Source organism: Lampris incognitus, chromosome 9 (genome assembly GCF_029633865.1).
Source record: "Lampris incognitus isolate fLamInc1 chromosome 9, fLamInc1.hap2, whole genome shotgun sequence".
In the NCBI taxonomy this organism is placed as follows: domain Eukaryota; kingdom Metazoa; phylum Chordata; class Actinopteri; order Lampriformes; family Lampridae; genus Lampris; species Lampris incognitus.
This window is the reverse complement of record NC_079219.1, coordinates 22378452-22400887: the sequence shown is the minus strand read 5'-3', so window position 1 is coordinate 22400887 and position 22436 is coordinate 22378452. Positions and strand designations below refer to the sequence as shown.

Here is a 22436-nt window from a genome sequence, read left to right as displayed (position 1 = left end):
CGTCACGCAATAAGGGGTCTATTCTGAAATGTCCAACTCATGCATATTTAAAACCCTGTTGCAAAAAAATCTCCATAAGTCAAGTCATCCATCCATCCATTATTCAAAATGCTTATCCTGCTCTCAGGGTCGCTGGAGCCTATCCCAGCAGTTATTGGGCGGCAGGCGGGGACACACCCTGGACAGGCCGCCAGGCCATCACAGGGCCCACACACACACACACACACACACACACACACACACACACACACACACACACACACACACACACACACACACCTAGGGACAATTTAGTGTGGCCGATTCACCTGACCAACATGTATTTGGACAAGTCAAGTCAATTTTATTTGTACAGCCCAATATCACAAATTTGCCTCAGTGGACTTTACAGCAACACAACATGCTGTCCTTAGACCCTTGCATCGGATAAGGAACAACTCCATTAAAGAAAAAAAAAACATTTAACAGGGAGAAAAAATAGGAAGAAACCTCAGGGAGAGCAACAGAGGAGGGATCTCTCTCCCAAGACGAACAACGTGCAAAGGATGTTGTGTGTGCACAATTTACAGAATACAACATTGAAAGAGGATAACAGAATTATAATGGAATTATAAACTATATGAAGAATATCGCGAGGGGGATGCCAAGCAGTGTCCATACACATTTTAACCTTTTTGGCAAAGGCTTCCGGATCTCTTTAGACTTAACAATATGATTCCAGCTGTTGTGGACGGAGCCTGGACCGCCTTCGGCTCTTGTGGATATTTATGTGGGTACCCTGGAGAGCCTTAAGCAACCTTAGCAGTGGATTTTGATGCCACATCAACAATGCTGGCTCCTTGACAAGGCTATTGTGTCCCCTGCCAGGTCTCTGCTGCAAGATGGCCTGACCACTAGCCTGGTTAGCAAAGAGGGGGAAGATGAGGTGGAATAACTGTCATGTCGCCTCACATCCATTCAGACCTCTCGCTTTCCCCAATGCTTCCTCTCTCTTTCTATCTCACCCTCATCTCCTTGATTTATGTCTTGTTAAATTTTTGTTGTCATGTCTTGCTACTGCTATAATGCCTATTTTTCTATTGTTAATTGACTTTGAGCTGTGGAAAGGCACAACATAAATAATAATTGTGATTATTTTAAAGATGTGAGTCATTTGTTCTTTTCACAGTATAATGGCCACTGCCATTAAGAAAATGGGATGGGTTGATTCTCACTTGTCACAGGTGGAAAATATCAGGAAGACATCGGACACACCAGCTAAGTGTTGCATTGCAGCTGTATCAGTCAAATTCAATTCGATTTTCCAGTGAACAATTCATGCATTGTGAGGAAAGGATTTCATTGTTAAATTAACAAGAATATATAGTGTCCACTAACACACTATATGAGAGTATCACTAACGGAAGGTTGCAGTGGTTCAACATTAGTTTAAGGAGATTTCAGGAATCACTGTCCCTTCCACATGTCCAAGCATGTTTTGCTGTAAACATTGAACAAAATTTGGCTGTTTTTCAATTGGTCCACAAACCTGTAAACATGTCCAAAGCCGCCATGCTCTAAGTTACCATAAATTAATTTCCCGTACATCCATTCATTATCCAAGCTGCTTATCCGAATTCGGGTCACGGGATGCAGGAGCCTATCCCAGCAGTCACTGGGCGGCAGGCGGGGAGACACCCTGTACAGGCCGCCAGCCCATCACAGGACTGACCACACACACACATTCACACTTGGGGGCAATTTTTTTTTTTAGTATGGCCAATTCACCTGACCCACATGTCTTTGGACTGTGGGAGGAAACCGGAGCACCCGGAGGAAACTCACACAGACACGGGGAGAACATGCAAACTCCACACAGAGGACGATCCCCAAGGTTGGACTACCCCGGGGCTCGAACCCAGGACCTTCTTGCTGTGAGGCGACTGCGCTAACCACTGTGCCGCCTTTCCGATACATACAACACAAAATATGGTGAGGGGAGGTGAGATTGGGGCTGCTGTTACAGAGGCCCGACCACCTTTAAGGTGTTTTCTGTTACTCAGAATTTTTGAAATAGCCTGTAGAGCTACGTAGATACGAGACAAGATGCTAACAAGGCCAAGGGGTCATTGGCCCGATAGCATGCACTAGCAGAGGCATTTACCAGCAACACATTTTTTTTTTGGCATGGATTAACATGCAGATGTTGTTAGTGCTCCATTGATAAATATGAATTGCAGTTTGGTATGCAGGCATGACTATGTTTAATGTAGGTCACAATGCTGCAATAGCAGTAACGCGTATGTGCTGTCAGAGTTGGTATATTCTAAAAATGAAGGACAGATGATGTATAGTTATGTAAACTGTGCTGTTTACCATATTGTGTGTAATGTGATGTACAAGGATTGTGTGACATTTATTGTGTTGCTGTGTATCCAAGGTTTTCTTGGACGGTTAAGTGACTGTGGTGAGCACTACAGAATGGAGTTACATTTAACCGTGAATAACTGCTGGATAAAAAGACACGCGCAATGGAGCATCCCACTGCAACCTTGTTTGCTTTCTAAGACCATTTCTGCACCCAAGCAGGGTGCCTTTCATTAGCCGAATATATATCACATCTAATCCTTCAACAGCATGTCCTCGGGCAAAAAAAGAAAAGAAAAAGCAACGGCTTGTTTTTAAAAATAGACAAATGCATTTCAAAAAGATTTTCACTTCTGTTGGTGGCAGCTTGACAACCTGTTTTAATGTCCTAACAAATTGACTTGGATTTCACAGTGTGTGAGAACATGAGGACGGGTAAAGCAATGGTTTTGGACGTTGCCCTTTTCTTGATTCCACACCCACCTCCTCTTCACCAGCTCGCGACATGTTCCGAAACAGCACTGCTTTGCAGCCGTCAGGGCTCATCTCCACCAACGATGGACTGAACATGGCACTACTGTATCCGCGGCGACAGACGACGCCATTGGCCGACAACGTCTCGTGTAGAGTAAAAACAGGGTGACATCGGTTCCAATAGAGGGGAGGGGACGAGAGAGATTTGCCCTCAGCTCCTTGTTCTACTAGTGCAACCTGTTTTGGTGAAAACATAAAAGATGGACCACAGCTTTTTAGCATCCTCAGTTCATAAATTACATTTATTCAGTTTTCAATGTATGTGGTATACACATCCGAAATCGTGTTACAGTTCATAACTGAAAACAAATATTTTCTGAAAACAAAAATATATCAGCTTGGAAGAAAATCCCTGCAAGCCTGAGGCACCATACATCCATCTGATTAGAGCATACCTTTATTTTTGCATATAGTAGCCTATTCTGTGTATACCTATATGCCAGCCACTTTCCCCTTTGCATTTCCACCCGTGTGGTCTTCCCCTCACCATGCACAGGCTTATTCAACCTGAATCATAGGCACTGAATATTTGCTTGTTTCAAAATATGTACTATATCAAACCTCTATGTCCTAACGTATACTGTAAACCTTTCCTCTCCATCTCAACACTTTTGGCAACTGTCCAATGACCAAAAATGTAAAATGCTTCCATCTAATAAACCATCACATAAACAGTATAAACAACTAGTAAGACAATTCAGGAGTAAGCAAATACATATGCTCGCTATACCATCAGCCCATGCAATGCACAGATGAAGTGTTTTCCGGTCAGGGCTAGAAACTCAAATTACTTGCATTTTTTATTTTTTTAATATTCTTGTTTTATTTCTCTGGTAAATCTTCATGGTAGGTTAGCCTCACGAAGCCAGCCTAAATCTCATAAGCTCAGCTCAGTTCACTACAACGAGTGAAGTGAAAGCTGTGGGCTGGCTGGCTTTGCAGGGTTAATGGTGGGTAAGATCAGGAGAAAACATGTTTACAACCTGAACTTCACATAACAAAGTGAGTCATACTTACTGGCTCTTTGTGGAACATCTTAAAGAGGTTTCTGTGTGTGCCTAGGTGGTATGATAGAACTCAAACACAGCATAGGCTGACAAAGTGCTTTGTTGGTTTGATAAGAATTTAGCACTTTTTTGGCGTAAAAAAAAACACACACACACAAGAGCCATGCTGACAACCTTGACAGCACAAACGTTAGAGAAATTCAACATGGAATACATCCCTTCGGTTTAGCCCGTGTTTTCCTGTTATGATTTGCACGCCAAAACCCGTCTTTGGAAACCATGCTTCAGTGATCGTCATACATTCATACATCCTGATATACATTAAGAACAACTCCTTCTATCGTGGTTGGCTGCAAATAACTTTAAATAGATTTCTCCTAGGTGGTGCTGCTTTCTAAAGCAAACCCTCTGCCACGTACAAAATCATACTTACAGCTCTAAGAAAAAATAAATAGGTAAAGACTTTCAGCAAATAGAGACATGGCAGGAAAAGCTATTATCAACCAATCAGTGATGAGTACAGCGTGCACGATGTCTACTTAGTTCCTGTAGGCTACAAAACCCTTTCATGCAGCATACATCTAAAGCCCGGGGAAATTGCAAGTATTTAAGTTAAGTTCCAATCATTTCTCTCTATCAAGGTTAAGTCACTCTCACTCTTCTTCTGACTTGTCACCAGAAGATCGGGAGGGGGGGGGGCTGATTCATTGCGCTCTCCTTTATTTTTCAAATGGAAAATGAAGACATTTTGAAACATTTCAGGTTACAACCGGAACCCTTCACTACAATGAAGCAAAGTACAATCACTAAACAGTTAAAAATTGTCTTGTTTTGTCAAAGATATTCAGATGTAAAGAGCCAATTTCAAAAACCAAAATATCTGCAAATGACATCATACAGGGATATTTAGCCACTCGCTTCCTTAGGAATAACTGCTGCATTAAAAAAGAAAAAAAGGCAAAAAAAGAAAAAGAAAAAAAAGTGATGGAGTACAAGATGTCTTTCTCCCCTCCTCACATCACCTCAATCAGAGATACAGTACAATGTAGTCTAGTACGGGCTCTACCAAAGCCAGGCAAGAAAAGACAAACTGGGGGGGGGGTGATTTCCCCAGCTGCATTACAGCATTTCCTCATAGAACAGCAGGTAGGCCTGAGAGTTGAGGACCCTGGACTCTGGTACAGACTGAACAGTAGTGTCACTGACATACACCCACTGGCCCTGGGAGATGCTGCTGCTGCCTTCCTTTGACCCTGTAAACACACAGAGAACGTAAAGCAATTTAAAACGAACTTTCTACCTTTCTAGTTTTAATCGTCTCGATGCCTTAAAAAAAAAACAAAAAAAAACACCCCACTCATGATGTAACAGTAAGGATTGCACACAGGTGTCAATTGAAAAAACTTCATCAAGATTGGGTTGTGGCCAACAGTGTGACCTAGTTGAAAGCTTCAATCTGAAGGCCAGTGCAACACTACTTTCATACCTGATGGGACTTACTACACTGCTCAAAAAAATAAAGGGAACACATAAGCAATGCAATGTAGCTTCAAGTCAATCACACTTTTGAGATATCAACCTGTCCAGTTAGGAAGCAACACTGATTTGTGAATCAATTTCACCTGTTGGTAAATTGTCTAATTTCCACCAGGTGGAAATTAGACAATTTGCAAGACAACCCCTATAAAAGGAATGGATTTGCAGGTAGTGGCCACAGACCATTTGCCTGTCCTCATCTTTTCTGGCCGATCTTTGGTTAGTTTTTCATTTTGCTAGTGCCCTCACCACTAGAGGTGGCATGAGGCGGTATCTGCAACCTACAGAAGTTGCTCAGGTAGTGCAGCTCATCCAGGATGGCACATCAATGCGTGCTGTGGCAAGAAGATTTGATGTGTCTCCCAGCACAGTGTCCAGAGCATGGAGGAGGTACCAGGAGACAGGCCAGTACACCAGGAGACGTGGAGGGGGCCGCAGGAGGACAACAACCCCGCAGCAGGACCGCTATCTGGTCCTTTGTGCAAGGAGGAACAGGAGGAGCACTGCCGGAGCCCTACAAAACGACCTTCAACAGGCCACCAATGTGCAGGTTTCTGCTCAAACAGTGAGAAACAGAATGCATGAGGATGGTATGAGGGCCCGACGTCCACAATTGGGGCCTGTGCTCACAGCCCAACACCGTGCAGAACAATTGACCTTTGCCAGAGAACATCTTGGTTGGCAGATTCGCCATTGGCGCCCTGTGCTCTTCACAGATGAGAGCAGGTTCACACTGAACACATGTGACAGACGTGAGAGAGTCTGGAGACGCTGTGGAGAACGTTCTGCTGCCTGCAACATCCTCCAGCATGACCGGTTTGGCGGTGGGTCAGTGATGGTCTGGGGAGGCATATCCTTGGAGGGCCGCACAGACCTCTACGTGCTAGCAAGAGGTACCATGACTGCCATTAGGTACCGGGATGAGATCCTCAGACCCATTGTCAGACCATATGCTGGTGCAGTGGGCCCTGGGTTCCTGCTCATGCATGACAATGCTCGTCCTCATGTGGCCAGAGTGTGTCAGCAGTTCCTGTATGTCGAGGGCATTGATGCTATGGACTGGCCTGCACGTTCCCCAGACCTGAATCCAATCGAGCACCTCTGGGACATCATGTCTCGTACCATCCGCCAACGCGATGTCGCACCACAGACTGTCCAGGAGTTGACTGATGCCCTGATCCAGGTCTGGGAGGAGATCCCTCAGGAGACCATCCGTCGTCTCATCAGGAGCATGCCCAGACGTTGTAGGGAGTGCATACAGGCACGTGGAGGCCGACCACACTACTGAGCCTCATTTTGAATCGTCTTGAAGAATTTCCACAGAAGTTGGATCAGCCTATGTTCTCATTTTCCACTTTGATTTTGAGTATGATTCTGAATCCAGACCTTAATGGGCTAATGATTTTGATTTCCATTGATCATTCTTAGGTTATTTTGCTCTAAACACATTCCTCTGTCTAATAAATAAAGATTTTCAGCTGAAATATTTCATTCATCGAGGTCTACACTACCGTTCAAAAGTTTGGGATCACCCAAACAATTTTGTGTTTTCCATGAAAAGTCACACTTATTCACCACCATATGTTGTGAAATGAATAGAAAATAGAGTCAAGACATTGACAAGGTTAGAAATAATGATTTGTATTTGAAATAAGATTTTTTTTACATCAAACTTTGCTTTCGTCAAAGAATCCTCCATTTGCAGCAATTACAGCATTGCAGACCTTTGGCATTCTAGCTGTTAATTTGTTGAGGTAATCTGGAGAAATTGCACCCCACGCTTCCAGAAGCAGCTCCCACAAGTTGGATTGGTTGGATGGGCACTTCTTGCGTACCATACGGTCAAGCTGCTCCCACAACAGCTCAATGGGGTTCAGATCTGGTGACTGCGCTGGCCACTCCATTACCGATAGAATACCAGCTGCCTGCTTCTGCTCTAAATAGTTCTTGCACAATTTGGAGGTGTGTTTAGGGTCATTGTCCTGTTGTAGGATGAAATTGGCTCCAATCAAGCGCTGTCCACTGGGTATGGCATTGCGTTGCAAAATGGAGTGATAGCCTTCCTTATTCAGAATCCCTTTTACCCTGTACAAATCTCCCACCTTACCAGCACCAAAGCAACCCCAGACCATCACATTACCTCCACCATGCTTAACAGATGGCGTCAGGCATTCTTCCAGCATCTTTTCATTTGTTCTGCGTCTCACAAACGTTCTTCTTTGTGATCCAAACACCTCAAACTTGGATTCATCCGTCCACAACACTTTTTTCCAGTCTTCCTCTGTCCAATGTCTGTGTTCTTTTGCCCATCTTAATCTTTTTCTTTTATTGGTCAGTCTCAGATATGGCTTTTTCTTTGCCACTCTGCCCTGAAGCCCAGAATCCCGCAGCCGCCTCTTCACTGTAGATGTTGACACTGGTGTTTTGCGGGTACTATTTAATGAAGATGCCAGTTGGGGACCTGTGAGGCATCTGTTTCTCAAACTAGAGACTCTAATGTACTTATCTTCTTGCTCAGTTGTGCAACGCGGCCTCCCACTTCTTTTTCTACTCTGGTTAGAGCCTGTTTGTGCTGTCCTCTGAAGGGAGTAGTACACACCGGTGTAGGAAATCTTCAATTTCTTAGCAATTTCTCGCATGGAATAGCCTTCATTTCTAAGAACAAGAATAGACTGTCGAGTTTCAGATGAAAGTTCTCTTTTTCTGGCCATTTTGAGCGTTTAATTGACCCCACAAATGTGATGCTCCAGAAACTCAATCTGCTCAAAGGAAGGTCAGTTTTGTAGCTTCTGTAACAAGCTAAACTGTTTTCAGATGTGTGAACATGATTGCACAAGGGTTTTCTAATCATCAATTAGCCTTCTGAGCCAATGAGCAAACACATTGTACCATTAGAACACTGGAGTGATAGTTGCTTGAAATGGGCCTCTATACACCTATGTAGATATTGCACCAAAAACCAGACATTTGCAGCTAGAATAGTCATTTACCACATTAGCAATGTATAGAGTGTATTTCTTTAAAGTTAAGACTAGTTTAAAGTTATCTTCATTGAAAAGTACAGTGCTTTTCCTTCAAAAATATGGACATTTCAATGTGATCCCAAACTTTTGAACGGTAGTGTATATTGTGTTTTTAGGTGTTCCCTTTATTTTTTTGAGCAGTGTATTTCATTACTCTTTAAATTAAACCATTTCCCACTTCTATTCTATCCTTTAATATTCAGCAAAGTAAAAACAAAAGGCTGCACTTACAAAAACAGTAAACTAAGATGCTGCACTTTCTTCAGTTATTATTTAGTGAGAGAACCTTTTGCTTTGAGCAGGAACTCAGAAATAAATAAGTCTTTTTGGGTAAGTCTCAAAATGACATGTGGATTTAGGAATTTCCACCCATTCTGTGAGGGGAACTCCTATGCACACTTCTCTATAGGCCCATGTACAGGTTTTCAAAAGAGTTGTCTGTAGCATAAAGGATCCTAAGCTTCCTTTTAAACCATTCCCGGGCGCTGCACGGTGGCTGCCCACTGCTCCTAGCTACACAGTTAGGATGGGTTAAATGCAGAGAGTGAATTTCGTTGTATGTATGTACAAATGACAAATAAAGTGTATTCTATTCTATTTTACTTTTCCATCCTTCTTTAACTTGAGGTTTTTGGGTTTTTTTTGGAAGGCAGCAGATTTTCTTAAAAATATCTTGGCATCTGAAGCTATTCACTTTCTCCTATCTCCTGACTGGAACCTTCTGAAGAGAAACCTCGTAGCATGATACTGCTACCCCCATACTTAACAGCAGCTACTGTGTTCTCGGAGCGACGTGGCGTTCTGGCTCTACTGCTGAGAAGTGGCCTTTGTCATGCTATCTGGAGCTGATAGACTATCACACACTCCTGCAGTTGCTGTAATGTCACTGTTAGGCCTTTGGTAGCTTCCCTTCATGAGCCTCCTCCTCACACACTCGTTCAACTTAGAGGTAGGGCCAAATCTTCACAGGATCCTGTTGGTGTCATATTCCTTTGACTTTTTAATTATGGTCTCCACTCCGAGCCAAGCAATACCTAAGGTCTTTGAAATTTCTATTTCTGTATCCCTCTTCTAATCAAATGTTTTGACAACAGGTTCTCCAATACCTTATTTTGTACACTGTTACAACCATGCAACAAAGACACTTTCAGTGAAAGAAGGGATGAGCAGAAGCCAAATCTACAAGAAAAATGACTAGCGACAAATGAAAAGATGATGTTACTAATGAAGTAATAGTGGGTAATTATGGATTTTCTAGCTCCAAACTCTATCAGCGATTGTGGCAGCATCTTTGACCAACACCCATCACCAACAAAGTTCCAAGTAATAATGCATCTAGTTCTGAACTAGGTAGTTATCTGCAAGGACAACAGCGTCTTTGTCCTTTCTACACTTTTAATCATGCTTCACTATTTCTTTTGGAAAAGGCAGGCTCTATCCTTGAGAGCAAAAAGAGAAAATAAAAATTCTCCATCTCTAACCTACAAAGATCTCTGGTGGTCTTTAAATGCAGTCTTCAAGGTTGCATGTACTGAGGCCTTCGCTGCAACAAATACCTAGTGTCTGTATGAACTGTATTCATGTGTACAACAAAGTCATAAACCAAAGAATATCTAAGGAATGGCTTTAGAGAATAGGTTTGTGTGAGCCTTGCCTGACAGGTTCTTGCGGTACTGTTCCGTTTTCCTCTGGGGAGAGCGAACTTTGACATATGCAGTGTAGTGGCCCCCGCGCATTGAACCACTGTGTTCAACAATCCCATAGAGACTGTACAGGACACGCTCCCCAGCTGCCAGGTTCTGAACAAAATGAAAGATTAGCAAAGAGGGAAACGGGAACAACAACAAACTTGGTCAAAACCTAGTATATGGCTGGACCGTGTATGGTCAATGTTCGAAATTGTGGCCAAATTTTTACAGGGATAGTCAGTGGTAGTCTCTATAACGCGAATTCCTGGATATTAAATGTTCATCTGCAATTTACTGTAGTGGTCCCAGTAAAATTTGTTGTTAACTACATTCGAGTAAAAAAAAAAAAAAAAAAAAAAAAAAGAAGTCATAAATGCAGTTGCAAGAACAATACTTTCCACTCTTATCGTGGGATGTTTGATCCCCCCCCTTTTCTCCTCAATGGTAACCAGCTAATTACCCCAATCTACCGAGGCATCCTGATCTCTGCAACAACCCCTCTGCCGATCCAGGAAGGGCTGCAGACTACCACATCTCCTCCGATACATGTGGAGTTGCCAGCTGCTTCTTTTCACCTGAAAGTGAGGAGTTTCGCCAGGGGGACATAGCGCGTGGGAGGATCACGCTATTCCCCCCAGTTCCCACTCCTCCTCGAACAGGCGCCCCAACTGACCAGAGGAGGCGCTAGGGCAGCGACCAGGACACATACCCACATCCGGCTTCCCACCCAAAGACAGCCAGTTGTGTCTGTAGGGACGCCTGACCAAGCCAGAGGTAACACGGGGAGGGATGCTTGATTTGAAAGAGAACTTAATTAGAAATTGAAATTAATTAATTAGAGCTGAAAGAAAATTTACTTAAGTATACCTATTCTAATTATCTGTTAATTCCCCCTCCTCTTTTATCTGTTTCTATCTGCAGACGTCGCTCATTTTTCTAAGAGTCACTCTGTATTGACAGGCAAATTCACAAAGAAGGGATTGCAGCCGCTGATAGCACCATTAGTTATGCATCACTTGCAACTGCTATCTGCCCCATCTCAAGGTCCAATTCACAAAAGATATTGGACTAGTTATATTAAAGCACAAACACACCCATAAAGTTTTGCAGCTGAGTGCAATTTGCCCTTGATTTGTGCCTGATTGGAATTATCCATGTGGCAAAGTATAAATGGTGGCTAAACACAGTAAGCAGGTTCAATGTCATCCGTGATGTCATCAAGTATAGCAAGAACTTTTTGACCTGGCATCTGTATTTGCGAATGATTTCAGTCTCTGTTAAATCAGAAAGTGATATTCTCCTTCGAAATATCCGCTCATGAGCACGCCTGGCATGACGATGCCTTTGCCTGGCTATAATCACTGCTGCCATGATCACTGGAAAGTCTGAGCATCAGTTACCACCAGCTCTCTGAAGATGCTACTAATTTTCACTCTAACTGCATGTGGCTATTAGCACTTGTGTTTGTGAATCGGACTTTTTTGCAATGAGGCTCATTTGCATAGAAAGGGGCCAATTTTGCGCCAAATGTATCTACTACTACTACATGCATACATTTTTTTTTTGTTGCACCAAATGTATGCATATCACCTAATGTAAATATGTGCAAATAGCACCGGAGCACCGAGACACTATTTGCCTGGCAGTGCAGTTTGGGGTGCATTTCACACTTTGTGGGTGCTTTGAGAATTAAATGGTTTCTTTTTGTCTTATTTGTTCAGGTTTAGCGGCCGCAAAAGCCGCGCAATCCTTTTGTGAATTTGCCGGTGAGTGTTTTGTCGGAGTGATTGTTATTTGGGGTGCTTTAACTGTGCACGCCCCCTCTTGCCTCTCGGCGCTCGGCCAACCAATCGTGTAACTTCAGTGACATCATTGGTCACCTGATCCAGCAGCCTAATCGTGTCAAACTGATTGCTCAGTCAGTCACTCTAATGTAGTCAGTCAGGGACATTTGCATTTGTAGGGCTGGTCCACTGGCCGGTCCAGCCAAAAATCAAAACAAATGCATAGAATTCTCAGGGGAGGGCAGAAACAGAAGCCTTTGCATAAAATGTTACACATTAAGGTCATTCTTCAGAAACATAGCTACCGAGGCAGGAAATAATTAGCCAAAGGGAAAAAAGTCAGTAAATGTTATTAGCAGTAGTTTATGTACAGCCCAGTTTTTGAAATGGTTTTAAATGACAAATATCAGTTCAATTTTAAGGAGTTTAAATTCTTCTAAACATTGATTTGAACAGCTCCTTTGCTTTGAAAGGAGCAAAATCAGTAGTAGAAACCAGAATAGTAGCACAGCAGAATTGGCAGAGGAATACCTTGCAGGTTGCAGAGCAAAACGGAGCCAAATCCAAGATTAATGGGAAGTCAACATGGCGGTTTACCTTACGCAGGTTCATCCCTGCCTTAAGACACGCACACACACACACAAAAAAAACCCAGACACATCAGCACACAGTCTTCTATCTAAACTGCAAGTATCACACTGTCACTGAAAAAAAGATTATAAAGGATTAAAGTAATATATGCTACACATAAACAAAAGCCAGATTTAATAAGTTCTATATAAAAGAGAAATGACATGAGCATTAACAAATGCAACGCAAAGGCAATGCGGTGAGGTGCTACTGACCTGGTGGAAGCGTTTTAGGTGCAGCGTTACGACAGGAGGGAGCGAGGAGATCAGCATTTGTTTCCTTGCACTGGTGTACACCTTCTCTGCCCTTTTGTCTGCGCCAATAACGAAGGAATAATACATTTGTATTAATGACCAGATTAATTTCATTTCACTTAAACTAATAAATCCAAGGTTTAGTTGTTTGAGAAAATAAAAGGGGCAGAAAAATGATACTCGAGCCTGAAAAGAAAACGAAGTTCAAATCAGAGACCAGTTTGCCATGTATAGTTTAATATGGACTCTAATGAGACCAAATGTTTGGTGTGACCAATGAGTTTGGTCAGAGCTATTCTTTAAAACTCTACTTGCACTGTTCAAAATGTCTTGATTATTTTACAGTCAGCTCTAAATCGAACCACCTTACCGGCCGAGCTAGTCTTGGACAGCTGCTTCTGTCTCCGTTCGGTGCAGTTCTCACACAGCAGCTTGTTGTTGCCCATCAATAGCTCCACGGAGGTGAATTGGTGGAGGCAGGACTGGATGGAGCACTCCTTGGAGGAGGGTGTGTAACTGTGGGACAGTGCCTGGAAGGCCCCCTGGTGGAGGGGTTGTTGGTGGTGGGGGAGGAAATTGTCGCAGCACTGCTGAGGTTGCACTTCTCCCCGCTCCTCACTAGAACAGTGCACTGAAGGAGGGAGTTCTCCCAGAGCAGGGCCCAAGTTCATCTTTGAGACTGCACTGACCAACTGCTCTACAGCACTGCCCTGCCTGGGGGACGGGGAAAGTGATGGGGCAAGAGCAAGGGCTGGAATTTGCGCAGCAGAAGGGGCAATAGCTGAGGTAGAGGTGGATGTCGGGGCAGTTACTCTGCCGTGGCTGCTCTGGCTGGAGTATGGGCGGGGCGCCCACTCGGTCTCAGAGGCCTCACTGTCAGCATCATTGCTGCTGTCCTGAGGGCCGCTGTCTTTGTCGCTGCAGTCCGACAGGCTGCCTGCAGCTGCCAGCCTGCAGGCTGTGATGCCCCGCGCTGCTCCAACAACTGCTGCCTCCTCTTCTGGCTGCTCTGCACTGCAACCTACTCCTTTCTCCTCTACAGACCTCCTTCCCTGTTGCTTCTGTGGGAAGAAAACAGTTTTGACCTATTTATTTATTTATCTATCTATCTCTTCTTGTCAACCTTACTGATGTCAAATTCCCAGTTGTCTTAAAAGAAAATGCTGGTATTTTTTAACTTAAGCCCTATTTTTTATTCTTAGGAGTCAAACCAACCAATGGAAAGCAGAATCCTTTAAATTGATTCATTACTGAGCAAGCTGGCATCAGCAAACTGCCATGCACCAAGCTGCAATGCAATCCTTCACTGCGATAGTGCTCATCAAGTAACATCCACTAACAAACCTGATTTTGGCATTAACAGGCTCAGAATGTTTTGAGAGGAATCGAAAGAGCCTTGACCATGATTTGAATCATGGAGTTATATAGCAATCAATACATCTCTGACCCCCGAGTAGAAATCTTGCTCTGTAATCATATGAACAGTGAGGAAGACAACAGTGGAAGTGTGAGAAAGTTTGAGAAGTGCAAAAAAAAAAATTAAATTAAAACAAAGGTCCATCACTGTGCTAACTGACTGACTGCACTGGGATTGTCTTTTTATCAGGGGTCTCAAACTCAACTTACCTGGGGGCCGCTGGAGGTAGAGTTTGGGTGAGGCTGGGCCGCAAGTATTCCAAAAAAAAAGTACAACCGATCCAATGTTCTCAATCTTTAAAAAAAATTTTTTTTTATATATATACAGGTGATCAAAACAAGACAGGTAACAGTACAAGTGCAGGAACAAAAACAAACAGTGTGAGACAAAAAAGGGGACACCAGGTTCTGTTATGACAAGATGGAATACTAATAAGCTAATAAGCTAAAAAAAAACAAAAAAAAAACAAACAACAAAAACAAACAAACTATCAAATAAGCTCAGGTCAATGAGCTCCATTTGAAGCACAGGAGGGGCATCTTGCACATCAAAGGAGAAGGGGTCAGCAAAAATTTGAAAAGTGGCTCTGTGTGTCTTGAACTCTGCAAACCTGTGATCAAATTGCTCAGCCAAATGGCATCAGCATACTTCTCACCACTGAATGGTGTGCCTGCATCCATGAGTGCCTTGCATGCTGGGAAATGGCAGAGGTTTGTCTGAGAGAGCTGGGCTTTCCATAACACAAGTTTTGTGGAGAATGATCTCACGTTGTCATAGGCAGCACTGACAAGCTGCCCCTGGTTTTGTAATTTCTTGTTCAGTACATTCAGCTCATGTGTGATGTCAACAAGGAAAGCTAAGTCCATGAGCCATTTGGGATCACTTAGCACAGGAACAGCCATCCCAGCCTTCTCCATGAAGGCTTTCACTTCTGCTCTCAACTCAAAAAACCTCTTCAAGACGTTTCCCCTGCTGAGCCAACGTACCTCAGTGAAGTAGAGCACATCCTCATATGCTGACTCTATTTCCTCCAAAAAGGTGCAGAACTCCCGGTGCTTTAAACCCCTGGATCTGATATGGTTGATGCATTTCACAACGACAGACATCACATTGTCAAACTTCAGGCATTTGCTGCAAAGGGCCTGCTGATGGATAATGCAGTGCAGAGCAATGGCCTCCTCCACACCCTCCTCTTCCAGTTTTTTTTGAACAAGTGCCACCACTCCATTTCTCCTCCCTGTCATTGATGGCGCTCCGTCGGTTGTTATTCCAGCAAACCTCTTCCATGGCAAACCCGCATCCACAATGGCATCACACAGCTGGCGGAATATCTCCTGAGAGGTGGTCTGGCCATGCATTGGAATCACTGTGAGCAACTCCTCCATCACTTCAAAACTGTCGTCAACACCACGGACATAGATTGCGAGCTGCACAGTGTCAATGATGTCTGTGCTCTCATCAAGAGCGACTGAGTATGCACAGAAACGTTTGGCTTTCTCACTCAGTTGATCATATATATTACCTGACAGGTCAGAAATGCGCTTTGCCACTGTGTTGGCTGAAAGGCTGATGTTGCTAAACTGACCCTTCTTTTCCGGACAGACTATACTTACAGCCTGTAACATGCACTTTTTAACAAACTCCCCTGCTTTGAATGGCTTTCCCGACTTAGCAATCATCTCACTCACCACGTAGCTAGCTTCGACTGCTGCATCATTATCTTTGCTAGCTCTCTTGAAGAAATCTTGTCGCTTCAGTAAACATGTTTTAAGATTGGCGACCCGTTTCTCTCATCTCCCTGGTATTTTGTATACTCATCATCAGCATGTCTAGTCGAGTAATGACGTCTGATGTTGTATTCCTTGTGCACCGTAACTTTCTCGGTGCATATAAGACACGTCGGGCTGCCTCTGTGCTCAACAAAAAAATATGCCGTCTCCCACTTTTCCTGAAATTGTCTGTGCTCGTCACCAACTTTTCTCTTCACGGCAGGTTTTGAGAAAGATATAACTGGGGCTTGCTGACAGGATATTTTCCTTCCACTTGGTGTCGCTCCAGAATCAAGTTTCAACCAAGTTTCAACCGTTGCTGATTCGCGCTGCCCATTATGGTGCGTTCAAGTTGTGCTCGGAAGTCGGACTTTCTGAGCTCCGAGTTGGACATTTCAACTGGAAGTCTGAAATCCGAGTCGTTCCAATTTACAAATTCCAACGTAACGGGAATGCACCATGACTTTACAACAAACGCGACGACGGAAGCTGTCATGAACCTGCGCTATGGTAGCTCATAAGTGAAAAATAAAAGCCCAGCGCAAGCGCGGGCCGCACTAACACTAAACTTTGATGTCAAGTAGGGGGCCACAAAATAACGTCCGGGCCGCGAGTTTGAGACCCATGCTTTTTATGAAGGGTATTTTCAGACACTTATAACATTCCAAGTCTGTTGGTACTAAAAAACAGCTCTTTAAGTGGATGTCATTTGGCGACAGCGATTTCCCGGAAGGATTACATTCCAGCTCATTGTGCAGCAGGGAGCTGGTGCTAGCTTGTTCAATACTGTTTTCCTTTAAGGTCCCGCCACCAAGAACCCTACAGTGGTTGAGAGACAGTGTACACATCCATAAGCATCCACCAATATACGTGGAGCCAGATGACCACTCCTTTTCACTTGCTAGGTTTAGGTTTCTCTGGGGTACTGTAATATTAGTGGAGGCCCACGCCATTTCCCCCCGGATCCCCTTATAGCTGTACAGGTGGCCCACCACCAATAGGAGTCACGAATTGCAATGGTAGGACACATTACGTAACCCTGCTGATTCCCCACTCAGATCCATTGTTAATTGTTCTGCCTGTGACGCCCATACAAGCCAGAGGCACCAACAGGTTTCAAACCATGAACCTCAGAACTGGGACGCTAGTGTATTAGTGCTATGCAACCGAAGCACCCCAGAGCATCTACTTTCTTACGACAATGCATTGGCACTAAATCTATTACACCATCTGAATAGGAACACCAAACAAAGATTATAGTGGAATTAAATCAAACGGGTCTGCTAGAACACCAAATATATTATCTGGATGTACAGAAATTACCACTAAACGCACACATGCACACAATCCTACCTGTCCACTCAACTTCCTGGTGTTTCTATTGAATGGGTGTGTTGTCGCAAGAACATGGTCACTGTGAGCCACTTGGGCTTCCTGCTCCCGGATGCCTTTCCCCAACCTCGCAGGGTTGGATGGTTTGGATATCTGAGCATAATAAATGAAAACCAGTCATCAGGTCAGCGATGAAGCTATAAAAGATATGGCATGGTATCTGAATAAAAGAGTCTTTTTTTCTGGTGATTGTATTGGTGAAGAAGCAGGGAAGAGAAGTAGAAGAATTGAGCAGTCTGGTGTGCAGCTAGTGTATTCTCACACAACAGTGAAACTGCATGGGAATTAACTATTAAGCATACAGCATCTTACATCTTGGTGGTAGTAATTACACCTTTATATAAATACTCACCCTCTCCTCTATGATGGGTAAAGAGATGTCTATGAAGGCCTCTTTTACTGTGGAAATCTGAAAGAAAAAAATATCAGCAGGTAAAATCAGGACTAGCACAGAAATCAGCAATTTGTCTAAATAATCAATGACATCCTGAATTTGACTGCCATCAAGTCTAATTCTGGCCAACGGGCTGATTTTAGAAAATAAATCTCCACTGCGGCATGTGAGCAGTAGCTCCTGCCTGATAGGATGGAGTGAAAATTAGGGAGGAGGCTGTATCTTCCTTGAGCCTCTTCTTTTCCTCTCGGGCTGCACACCTGGTGTTCTCTGCCTTCAAGGCTGCTCCTTTACATGCACAGAAGAATTTGTTTTGTTAACAGCCCTGAGCTTCCACACTTTGTTGTCAGTGCCTGCTGAGGAGAGTTGGTGTTTGAGCTGGTCCTTGGAGGTTTTTTTTTGTCCAATTCTCTTTGGCTTCCACTGACTCAGTTTATAGAAGAGGACGTCCTTTGGTTCTCAGTGTCCTTCATGCAAAGACAAGGCCTTCATGAAGTAGTTGGCAAAGCAGGAAAGCAAACTTAATGCTAGGTTTCTCTGCTTACTCTAGTTCAGTAACAGGGACCTGCCAGCTAATGGTCGAGCAATATATGTAGCTATTTGAGCAGCAGTGGTTTAAAAAATTAACTTGGTGGTCCAAAAGAACAAAAACAAAAAAACACCATTACAAGAGGCAATCAGGATTTGCATGGCATAGTCTCATCCCCCTGTGACTATGCCATGCATTTGCCGAAGAGCCAAGACAAACAAATTCTGTGTCAAATTTACAGATAAAACAACAAGAAATTACTGCCCTTTTTTTGTAAGCCTTTTATTAACTCTTCTTAATTTTTGTCCTTTCGTATGTCCTCTAATTCTCATTTTACTATCTGCTACTATTGTTTGCATTTAAATTTGTTATTTCATAAATGGATTTATTAGTGTTTCATATATCACATATGTCTTTATAATACCAGTATGAGTATTATTAATGATAATAATAATATTGAAGATAATAATTAACATAATTACATATCTATAGTTTAACTATTAAAACAGGGTCAGGTTTATATGATTACCTGTAGGAAGAATAAAATTGAAACACAAGGCAACTTAATTTTGTGAAGAACTTAATAATTAAGTGGTGACTGTGTGCTTCATGCTGTTAGGGCCCCTGGCCATTAGAAAGCCCTGCCCGAAGAGCTCAAAATAACAAATTCCCTTTCATGTTTTAAATTAACTCTTAAAAGCACTTTCATTCACAAGCCTTTTTTTCTGATGATTTAATTTCACTTTTGCCATTTTATTGTTGTATACTGTTTTGTCTGAATTTCTATTTCTTTATTTTCAATTTTTTTGTTTTTTTCTCATTATTTTTCTTATTTTAATTATTTTCTTTCATACATCATAGCTTTTTTTCTCCATGCAATTCTGTTTTTATTTGTGCATTGACTGTTCTTCCAGCTTTTTATTCCACTGTAACACACTTAGTAACATTTGTCCTCTAAATGTGCTTTAAAAAATAAAGACAATAATTTTATTGTTAAGAATTCAATCAAATAGCTCAGAAGACATTCACAACAGACTTGCCAACACAGTGGTGTTTCACTAAATAACAAAATTTATTGTATTTACTCAAGCACTTACATGCTGACATTCTTCACACATAATTGTGTTGGTCAGCTCCCCAACAAAAATGTGGTCAACAATGTTCATCTTCACACCTTCCTTGCCGTATGCTGTCAGAAAGGGAAAACATTCAATTTGGTGAGGGGCAAAAATGAGGACTATAAGAAGAATGATACGGACTTATCCGTTATTGAGAGTACTCATTCCTGAAGGCCATAATTTAATTCATTATATATCCCTGTCACTAATAGTCAGTTGCGTCAGCAATGGAGGGGCATCACATTCCTTAGACAATTCTGATCTGGGATCACAAGCTCTTTCCAGATAACTGTAATGGTTAAGAGCAGTTTGAGGTTAAGCAGTCCTACTGTACATCATCACCAGTGACCTAGAGACCAGAAATCAAATTATCTGAGCTGGATTTACACAAACTACCACCAGATGGCGCTATTGATCTAGTCCATGTGTCTAGCGTAGTCTGCAGATGACTGACCTTTGACTTGGCGTTTCGTCTCCTCGTCTGCCGTCTTCTCTGTAGGATTGTTGAAAGCTTTCAAAATGCTGGCTTTGACCCTCTGGCAAAGTCAAACAAAAATTATTACTATTTCAGAGCCGGGGTGGGGGGGAAACCCTATGGTTAGGTCAAATTATCTTACATCCATCGGTAAATTTATCACAATCTAGGATAACATTTTTAATTTTTTTAAAGCACATTTATTCAAGGCGTTATTATGGTAAAATACAATTGTGCTTGTCCAGTGACGTTAACATTCATCTCACTGGAATGTGTGGGTGTGGGTGTGTGTGTGTGTGTGTATGATCTTGGTGGGGCTCTCTTATTGGAGGTGACATGGTCAGTGACTATGTTTGTGAGAGAGCTGTGAAGAGGCACAGCCACTATAAAGTGCCAATCAATAGATAATTGGCCATGCTCGATGTCTGCAGACTTGACCAGTTGGCCGCCCATTATTCCAGGACGCATGCACTGGACTGGCTATTTAGGTCAAAATGCCCTGTTAATCACAAGCCGGCCAGCCTGCACCCCACTGAGCCAGTGCAGCCCGACCATACATAGGCTCTCCCACTAATTAATTACCAGCACCCCCCACCCCACTGCCATACACACTCCCCATCCTCCCTCCCCAAAATAACAACATGGATTGTCCCATGCAAGACAGAGTGGAGCAGGGCGGGGAGGAATCGAGAGGGGGCTAGGGGGTGAAGAGGGCTGGTGGTAGAAGGGTGCAGGGGTGGAAACCTAAAATAAGATGGGGCAAAGACGGAGCGCCCATGCCCTGAGAGAGCAATACCTACCATCTCAGCTAATTGGTGATAATTGACTGGAGCCAAATTAGCATGTTAAGACCCTTGATACTAATGGCCAATCTACACAAACAATTAGGGGCTCTGTGGTCGGTGATACCCTCTGGAAATTAACCAGGCAAGAATAATACGGTAAAGACTGAGGGAGGATGCTGTTTCTGTTTCTTACTTCAAATGTTCCTCTTAATGTCGAAATGTACTTACGAGAGTTAAATCAAGCTGACCAACATAGTTTAATTGCTGTTGGATTCATAAAACGTTATTGAGCTTTGTGTTTGTGTGTGTGTGTGTGTGTGTGTGTGTGTGTGTGTGTGTGTGTGTGCTTGATAAAAAAAATGTTAAAATATTTCAAAAAAATTTCTGCACCCTATTAAAATCCTTGATTTCAAAATGAGAGTGGTTGATATAAATACAGACTAACATGTCTGTTTTTTTAACAATGTACTCGGCTGGATTAATGGGATTGAGTACATGAATAGCGAAGCCTTTACCCCCCTCCTTCTTTACCTCCTTGATTGGACTGAGAAGGGGGACAGATGATTGCGTGTGTGTGTGTGTGTGTGTGTGTGTGTGTGTGTGCGGGAGTGGGGGGTGGATGACCCTCCAGCACAATGGAGCGGCCCTGCAGCTCATACAGCAGCTGTGGGTTTCCCAAGATCACATAATGATGCTGGTTGTACCACTTGCAAGTAGCCTAAGTAGCACAACTGTTAGTGGTCACAAGTTTGAATGGGACTAGGGGAAGCTCTGTCTGCACCCCCCTTCCAGGCCTCGGGCTGACCAATGCACACACCCGCTAACTTCTCTTCCTTGGTTCGCTGAGCCGCTGGTGGGGCCATGGGGGCATGAGCCCTGAAAAGAGCTGCTGCAGGGTGCCTTAATAGCCCTGCAAAGGGGTATGCGGGGGACACTTTGTACTTGCCAGAAAACTATTTAGGTGAAAGAAAAAGGTTCTAATTGGTAAGCTGTGCAGGAGACACTAGTCATCCACAAACTGAATAACTGACATGTTGGTTTTTACAGTGATATGAAATGGTTTTAATTGGTAAGCTGTGCAGGAGACACTAGTCATCCACAAATAAACAACTGAATAACTGACATGTTGGTTTTACAGTGATATGAAATGGTTTTAAGTGATCAACTTTTTCTACTTGTGACAGTCTGTGACCTCAATGATCTGCTGCTTTTCGGCCTTGGGTGTGTTTGGCCACTATAACAAGTGGGATAGCTAGAAAACTAGGGCTACACACCTCAACCAAGCATTAAAACCACCTCAGTGTTAAGCATCTCTTGTTGCTTATTTTTCGTTGTCCATTCAGAGTGTGGGACATCAGGTCATAGCAGATAAGCCCTCCACTGAATCCTTTCAAAGTTTTGCACCACAGATAGGTGACATGCATTTGTGCAACTGCAAATGTGTGTAGTGGATGTTTCTGTTATTACCCCTGCAAGCATCTGATTTACTAGAATACTCAGTCTGCTATGCACTTTGGCATCAAGATAAACAATTTATCCTTGTAGGGAAATTAGAAAAATAATAAGTACAGGTCAATTCCAGTGAGAAATAAGATTTTTCCACTACCCAGGAGGCTTTGGTGACATTTTGAGTGTATACTAATGTGATTAAAAATCAAAGCCTGGCATTTAACTTTCTAAAAAGGTGTTGTACAGTTACAATCTCTGCCAAACTGAGGTATATGATCTGTGCCTCAGTCTTCAAAACAAGTCAAA

The 22436-nt window shown here is 43.0% G+C and overlaps 1 protein-coding gene across 4 annotated transcripts in view; it reads right to left on the bottom strand.

The window, feature by feature from the left end:
- Window positions 1-3103: 3103 nt before the first annotated feature.
- The window catches only part of usp45 (ubiquitin specific peptidase 45), a 74161-nt gene continuing 54828 nt past the window's right edge, over window positions 3104-22436 (bottom strand). The window contains exons 10-18 of one of the 4 annotated variants that reach the window (XM_056285784.1): window positions 19876-19957; window positions 19401-19492; window positions 17733-17789; window positions 17342-17473; window positions 13173-13863; window positions 12764-12861; window positions 12450-12536; window positions 10101-10245; window positions 3104-5140 (exon numbers count right to left, since the gene is read on the bottom strand). In XM_056285784.1, coding sequence (XP_056141759.1) covers window positions 5007-5140; window positions 10101-10245; window positions 12450-12536; window positions 12764-12861; window positions 13173-13863; window positions 17342-17473; window positions 17733-17789; window positions 19401-19492; window positions 19876-19957 — 1518 coding nt within the window. In that variant the 3' untranslated portion in view covers window positions 3104-5006. Of the gene's footprint in view, window positions 5141-10100; window positions 10246-12449; window positions 12537-12763; window positions 12862-13172; window positions 13864-17341; window positions 17474-17732; window positions 17790-19400; window positions 19493-19875; window positions 19958-22436 lie in introns of those variants that run through there. The other 3 variants (XM_056285785.1, XR_008810703.1, XR_008810704.1) reach the window with 3 other exon arrangements.